The sequence below is a fragment of the Miniopterus schreibersii genome, assembly GCF_964146895.1.
Source record: "Miniopterus schreibersii genome assembly, chromosome: 10".
Classification (NCBI taxonomy): domain Eukaryota; kingdom Metazoa; phylum Chordata; class Mammalia; order Chiroptera; family Miniopteridae; genus Miniopterus; species Miniopterus schreibersii.
This window is the reverse complement of record NC_138110.1, coordinates 80,350,737-80,358,241: the sequence shown is the minus strand read 5'-3', so window position 1 is coordinate 80,358,241 and position 7,505 is coordinate 80,350,737. Positions and strand designations below refer to the sequence as shown.

The 7,505-nt window shown below is 51.2% G+C and overlaps 1 protein-coding gene across 4 annotated transcripts in view; it reads left to right on the top strand.

Annotated features, from left to right (window-relative positions):
- Window positions 1–453: 453 nt before the first annotated feature.
- Window positions 454–7,505, top strand: part of NETO1 (neuropilin and tolloid like 1) — a 76,275-nt gene continuing 69,223 nt past the window's right edge. For 2 of the 4 annotated variants that reach the window (XM_081148306.1, XM_081148307.1), the window contains exons 1-3: window positions 642–747; window positions 2,648–2,701; window positions 2,938–3,075. In XM_081148306.1, the coding sequence (XP_081004432.1) occupies window positions 720–747; window positions 2,648–2,701; window positions 2,938–3,075 (220 nt within the window). In that variant the 5' untranslated portion in view covers window positions 642–719. Of the gene's footprint in view, window positions 748–2,647; window positions 2,702–2,937; window positions 3,076–7,505 lie in introns of all 4 variants that reach the window. The other 2 variants (XM_081148304.1, XM_081148305.1) reach the window with 2 other exon arrangements.

Here is a 7,505-nt window from a genome sequence, read left to right as displayed (position 1 = left end):
CCAGCCCGGGGCGCCCGCCCAGCCTCCCAGCTCACCCCGGCCCGGCGGCCTGGAGGGTCGCGCGCCCGCGGCTCTGCCTGGCGCCGGGTAGCCCTGCCCTCCCCGGCTCCGCCCCGCCCCGCCCCCCGCCCCCGCGCCCCCCAGCCTCCTCCCAGACGCCCACCGCCCTCTCTCCCCGCGAGATCGCAGAGGAGGTGCGGAGCCCGCGCGCCCATGACAGACCCGGCCCTCCCGTCGCCAATGCCTCAGCGGAAGCGCCGCCAGGGCTGGACCGAGGAGGGCCGCTGCCCCGACCCGCTGCGCGCCGTGGATGTGCACCCGACCGGGGACTGAGCTCGCCCGCCGCCGCCGTCGGTCCCGGGTCCCCGGCCGCGGCGCCCCGGGGCTCCGCGCGCGCCCCCTGCCCGCGCCCTCCCGGCTGCGGCGGTGATGCGGGGGAGGAGGGCGCAGCCCGCGGCGAGCGGCGCCCGGCTGTGATGCCCGCGTCACGGCGGGGCTGCTGGCTGGGCCGTGACCGCGCCAGCCGGGCGGAGGACGCGCGGGTCCGGGTTTTCCGCCGCGTGGGCTCGGCCCTCGTCCTGCCCCGCTCCCGCCGCCCTGCGTCTCGCCCCGGCCGCGCGTCCCGCCGTCTCTCCGCCCGGTCCTCCCCGGCCGCTGGACGTCTCCCCGTCTCTAAATGGAATTAGTGGAGCCCGGAGCCTCTGGTGTAGCGCACAGACATGACCTATGGACGCAGCGTGCTTCCCAGTGAGTACCGCCCGCACCCCGCCCGCGCCGTCCCGCGAACCCGCAGGCCCCGCGAGTCCGGGCGGGCGGAAACTTTCTGTATTGCAGCAGAGCCGCGGGGCGCGGGCGCGGGCGCGGGGCGGGCGGCCGGAGCGGGTCTCAGCGCCGCCGGGAGCGGCCCTTCCCTGCGCAGGAGCATCGGGGGCTGGCGGTCTAGGGGCGCGCACGTGCGGGGCCGGGGCGTGGGCCCGCGGGGGGCGCAGGTGCAGACGGTCCGCGGGGTGGGTGGTAGCGAATATTCCTTCCTAGGGGGCCTCGGGAGCCCAGCGGGTCCGCATCCCCCGCCCCCCGTTCGTAGTTTAGGGCGCAGCTGAACGCAGCGCTGGAGGAGGGCGGGGGGGGGGGATGGCTCAACTCTCAGGCCAGCGGACCCCAGAGTGTGGCTTTGGGAGTGTGTGGTCGGCGCGCAGGGACCGGAGAGACACTGGAGGAAAATAGCATCAAAAGTCACCCAGCCAGTGACAGGCAGCGTAAGAGCGAGTGAGGGACATGGCACATCCTAACGCCGGGGTTAGAGTTACCGGCCGCGGCGGAGAGGCCGGGGCGCCGTGTTCCGGGAGTACCTGTTCCACATGTGATGGGGCGCAGGGTGGCCGAAGCGCCCCATGCGCCCTGCCGCGATGCTTGTGGACAGAGTGGCGGCCGGCCGAAGTCAGGCGTGTGCTGCTGAAACACACGCCAGAGCAGCGGCTCACGTTCCCTGCCGCCGGGCTGGAGAACAAAGTCACAGAGCTGGCAGTTCTCAGCCGCTCCGGCCAGGCCCAGGACCTTTTTCCTTGGGGTCGTCTTTAAGCAAAGGGCATTGATAGGGTCCCGCGGCCAGCTTGGCTTGGGGAATGCTGTGTGTGTGCCCTCCCAAACGCAGGCTAAGTGGAAACTTGCCTTTACCCCTCCTGGCACTTAGAGCTTTTCGGTCACTGGGCAACAATGAAAATAACGGGGAAGAGAAAACATCAGGCATTCTGACGGCCAGGTCGGTCGCTTTAACACTTTCTGGTTTTAAGTTTTGTCGAAATGCAGCGTGAATCACGAATGTCAGAAGTAAACAGAAAGTTCAGGTTACAACGGCCGGCCGTGGCTAAGGGACAGGTCGGAGTCGCTCTGAGACTGAACAACTGACTTGGATAGCACGCTTACGGCGGTCGCCTCTGTCAGATCAATAGTCTATTTCTGGAGAACAGTGAATATTAAATGGGAGTTAAGGTTAGGAGAGATGAATGCTGCAGCCTGGAAAACGCCGAGGGCGGGCTCACTTGGTGGAACACTGAGTACCTTTTGTAGGGAACACTGCTACGGGCCTGCTGAAGGCCAGGATCGGAGAGTCCACCCTAATTTCACTTGCCCTGTCCCCCGCCCAGACCATAGGTTTGCTAAGTGTTTATTTTCCAAAACACAACAGCATGGCAGTGTGTCAGCATCAGTCCTGGGGTCTGACTGCTAGCATGTCACGGTTTTCTCCTGCTTCCCCCCTTTCACCTGCTGCCAAGCTCTCTTCCTGCGGGGACGCTGGCGCGGCCCCCCGCGAAGGGCCGCTCGGACAGTGTGGGTCCGAAGCCCGACTGAAGTGGGACAGCAGTAGGTTATTAATAGCGTTGTCCCTTCGTGCCCGGCCGGCGTTCGCCCGAGGGTCTGGGTCTCAGCCGTCCTTACCCCGCGTGCCTTCCTGACGGGATTCCTCAGTCGTCCTGGTGTGGGCATTTTGAATGAGTGTGAGCAAGCTCTGAGCCGACCTGGAACAGTTAACAACAGTGACGTTGACCTGCTTTGATAGGTTACATCATGCGTTGTTGTTAGAGCTCTTAATCATTTCGGTGCATATTAATATGATCTCTCTCTAATTTTTTTCTTTTTTCTGTTTCAGTTGTAGCAAGTTTAATCATCCTTCAGTTGTCTGGGGCAACCAAGAAAGGGGCAGGTGCGTTTCTTTGGAGAGCTGTGGGTGGGAGACCTCTAATTATTAACATTCCCCCGTGTCCCCTATATTCTTAACATCCCAGAATGTATGAACATTTGTTCGTGTGTAAATTGAGTGGTTTTGACTAAGACAACCTTTAGAAATTAATTTACTAATGGGTATTATAAGAATGTGCCCTGTATTTTTAGTTCTATAGAAAATTGGATGATGGCTCTTTTTAAAAAAATGTTTTACAGAGAAGCAAACCACCTCAGAAACCCAGAAGTCAGTGCAGTGTGGAACTTGGACGAAACATGCGGAGGGAGGTGTCTTTACCTCTCCCAACTACCCCGGCAAGTACCCCCCGGACCGAGAATGCATCTACATCATAGAAGGTGAGGAGCGGGGCCCGCCTGGGCCGCTGTGCTGGGGATGGACAGTTATGGAAACTGGTTTTGGAAACCATGCCTGTGAATATCTCTCAGTGGGTCAAATAACTATAAACTCTGTGATTAAGCTAATTATTGAAATTACTAATGATGGGTTAAGAACAAATTCTGGGAATTACAAACACAGAAACAACTTGGCTATTTGGCAGTTGATTTAATTGCTTTGGAATTCTAAATTAGTAGAATGGACACACGGTTGGCCTAATACTACCTAATGTGTCACAATTTTGGAAACTGGTGTTTTACTCGTTTAACAAGGATGAGAATAACCTGCAGATTTGTTGTTTTTCTCTTTGCTGATATAAAGCACAGAAAGCATATGCATGTCAGAAATAAATCTCGAATCCCATTTTCCAAACATCTGTCCGAAGGGCAGCTGCCTTCGTTGGTACTAGCAGGTGACACTATCGTACTTGACCACCGAAGTCAGGATTCCCAATTCGGATGCCTCTTTCCTCTTTTTCCCCAGCTGGACAGAGCGATGGTGCTGGAAAGAGATTCAGTTCTCTTTGGACACTTTATTGCCCTTACCCTTGTAGGCACCTCCCTGTGAAGTATGATTTTTAGAAGCATAGATGAACATTTTACCTAGTGACAGGTTTTAATATGTGTTAGTAACTAACAGCCCAAAACTTGCAACCTCTTTCCTAACATAGATAGACAGACAGACAGAGAGACGGGCAGAGCTACCTTAAAGGAAAGATATGTCTCCGCTCAGTGTTTACTTAGAAATAAGGGACTCTTACTTAGAAAGAAGCAGCCTTTATGTTTAACTGATTTCAAGAATTTCTATTTAGAAATGATTCACTTTCCTTTAGCAATTTTGAGGCCAGCATCTTTCCTCTCGCCTTGTCCTGCTTGAGGTTGAACTTCGAACAAAGGCGCACCTCTGACGGGGGGGGGGGGGCTGAGAGAGCAGAGTCCCGGCCCGGCCCGGGTGCTTTCTCCTACGGCTGATAGGAAAGGAGGTTGGGATGTGGAAATTCTGGGGTAAAATTAGCTCTTTTTACTAAGTTAATGTTAAGTACATATAGTATATAGATATGTGCCATGAACTTTAAAATAACATAGATTGAAACATTTAGTCATAGGAAGCAGGTGTGTTTGTTGGCCCAAGTTTACAGATGAAGAGACGGGTTCAAGTTCACATAGCTTGTGTTTTGTATTTTACACTTCAAATTATGAAGAATCATGAAGTTAACTAGTTCCCTCATTTAAATAATTAATTCAAAAGCAAATCCTTGCGTGTTAATGGGCTTCCATGCCTATCATCAGTGGAATCAGAAAGCTCTGCTCACATTGATTTTCACATCACGCACATGTCTGCACTCATTCCTGGGACAGGAAGGGTGGAATTTAAAGTTGGCAACTGGGTCCTCCTGTTACTCTTTCCCATACTTTTATAGCCTTTTGAAATACTTCATACTAGTCATTTTTATTCATATATTTATTTAGCTAATATTTCCTGCAACAACTACCAGGAAACAACCGCTCTTCCAGGTACAGTCTGGATAGGGCTGACCAGCACAGCCGTGAGGCTTGCCTTGAGCTGGTCACCACACGGTTGGGCTGGGGACTGTGCTCCTTTCAGGAAACAACCCAAAGTCTCCAAACCAGCACAGCGTGCGGACCAGGGGAAGGGAGAGAGGCCTCCAGGAGGCGGAGGTGCTCAGCGCATTTTCGCAGAACAGGCAGGAGGTGGTCATTCTCTATGGAATAAGGAGCACAGGCGGGAGTTGACAGGTGTGCTCAGGACCCTCGCGGAGGGTCCTCGGCTCCTGGAGAGGGCGAGGGCGGGAGCCAGCGAGGAGGCTGAGGAGGGGCCTGTCTCAGGTTCCGGAGAACTTGGGAGTCCCCATGCTCCCCCAGGAAAGTGAATTACGGACGATGGAGTGCCGCTAAAATAACTTAGAGAAATGAAAAGGCGAGATTTTGATGAAGTGCCTAAAGGGGAGGATGCAGGTTGAAACTGACTGTGAAAGGCCAAGTAACTGTGAGTGGCGGCGGGAGCTCCAGCCACAGAGGTGCCGCGGGCGGTGGGCCGAGGGGAGGGGTGGTTTTGGGGAACGGGACCTGGCTGTGGGAAGGAGACGAGAGGGGGCCCCAGGACTCTTCTCGACGTCTTGGCTTTGTGACTTGTCGGATGGAATTACTGTGCCAGACAAGGAATATAGGTAGAGGAAGACGGTTTCAGGGAAAAGTGACGTGTTCAAGTTTGGTGTTTATGAAGATGTCTCGTAAGGAGATTGGATATATGGATCTTTAACTCAGTGCAAGGTTCTGGGCTGAAAACATATATTGGTAGGTCATACGTATAGAGGTTTCGAGGGTATTAGAGATTGTTATTGAGGATACAGAGATTGCTGTTGAAGTTAATGAATAAAATTGCCCGGAGAGAGTATCTGGAGCACTGTTTTTCAGCTCTTTCAAAAAATATAGACTCCTAGGCCTGTCCCCAGAAATTTTGATTTAATTGGCCTCTGATAGAGCTGCAGGCATCATTATATCACAGTAGCTCTCCACTGGGATGACAGTGGCACCCAGAGCACTGCTCTAGAGGGAGATGAAAGAAGACACAGAATTTCAGGAAAACCATGTGTAAGGGGTGGGCAGAGTCAAGAGAAGGAAGAGCCAGGGGATGGACTGGAGAGTCAGGTTTTTAAAGGCCACAGCAGCTGAGTGAACAGAGGTTCAAGAAGCAGGAAACAGCGAAAGAGCCGGCATCACAGAAAAAGTCAGTTCCAAGCAAATGCTTCTGCTGTGTGAGGCAATTAAGAATGTGTTAGTCACTTCAGGGTGTGTGCTCTCAGGACACAGTGGGCGTGGAGCCAGCTCCCAGTGGGTGGAGCGCTTGGGGGGTCTCTGGACCCACCATAGAAACGCCGTTTCTTTTTTCCTTTGTCTTCTTTTCTTTTAATGGGGCAAATCGTCATGTTTAATTCTGTGAAGGATTGCCTGTTCTGCAGGAAAAGGTAAATTTAAAACACAAGACAAAGAGGTATAAAGAGTTGGTTAAGTTTCTTAAGGTAAGAAGATAAATTGAGCTCAATGCAGGTGCAGCCTCAGTCACAGAAAGGGGGATCCCTTTTGTGGGTTTCAGGTTGTCCTAAAACTCCCTCAAATAGGAGGCAATATACCGGATAAATGTGCAGTATTTAGGAGAAAGGGCTCATAGGTCTGAGCGTGTCCAAAGAGTCCCCAAGTGGTTATGACCTCTTGAAAAGGGAGCTGCTGCTTCAGATCAAAGGTGGCTTATCGAGAGAGTGACAGTGAAGGGCAGCTGTGGCCTGAGAGACATGAAGGGGGAGAAAATGGAAATTTAGGGAGTTGGACCTAGAGAGTTCTCCATGGTTAACATGCACCATCTTCGCTCATTTTTCATCTGCAGCGAAAACCATATGACATACTTATTTTTTAAAGTTATGTTACTACGTTCTAATATTCAGTTAGTGGAATTTCAGATGTGAGTGTGTGTAGTTAACTTCAATATTCTGGGCCAAAGAAAATGAATTGTCCATGTATAATGTGGTTTACCCAGTGCCATAGAGGGTGCATTTCCTGAAGGAACATGGAGAGGTTGGATCTTCCGCGATAGACAGAACTTAAGGGGCAATGAAAAGAATGTACAAATAAGTGAACTCGTGTTGGATGGCCATGAATTTCCTAATAGGGAAAATAGATGGGTATATGCTGATTGATAGAGTTTTAGCTAAATTTGCTTTACTTTTCCCTAAACATACATTATTTACTTCTAATGAAATAATAGTCCTTATTCTGACAGTTTGCTTCCTCATAAAACTGATACCGGCTTATCAAGAGGAGACAAACAGACACATTCTATAAGACAATAATACATACTTTGATGCTAATACATAAATAGGCCCAGTTTCTTAAGCATTTGCCTTTTTGCTTTTAGACTTGTGGATGGGGGAGGGGTATGGTTTTCCAGGTAATTTCTTAGGATATTTTCCAATTTTCACATTTTAAAAAATCATTGGTACTTCCTCAAATCTGTATTTGTTGACCTTCATGATACATGTTAGTGGTAGATAGACCTATTCTGATTTTACTCATAAAGGTAACAAATGTCTCTGCAATGACCAAAGAGTTAGAAACATTTTTAGAGATTAAAAATCATCCATAGAATAGTCTTTCAACATGGGTTGACCTCTAACCAGGGTAGCTTCAATTTTATCTTTGGAAAGCATCAAGATTATATTTCTATTTTATAAGTCTCTAATTTCCAATTCATCGTGTATCTCGAGTCTGCATGAATTTTTGACTTCCATGCATGCAAAGCTCTAATTTTAGAGCCATCAAGGGTGATACTCAATATACATCTAAGAACCAGGGTGGCGTGAACAGCAGCCCTTCAG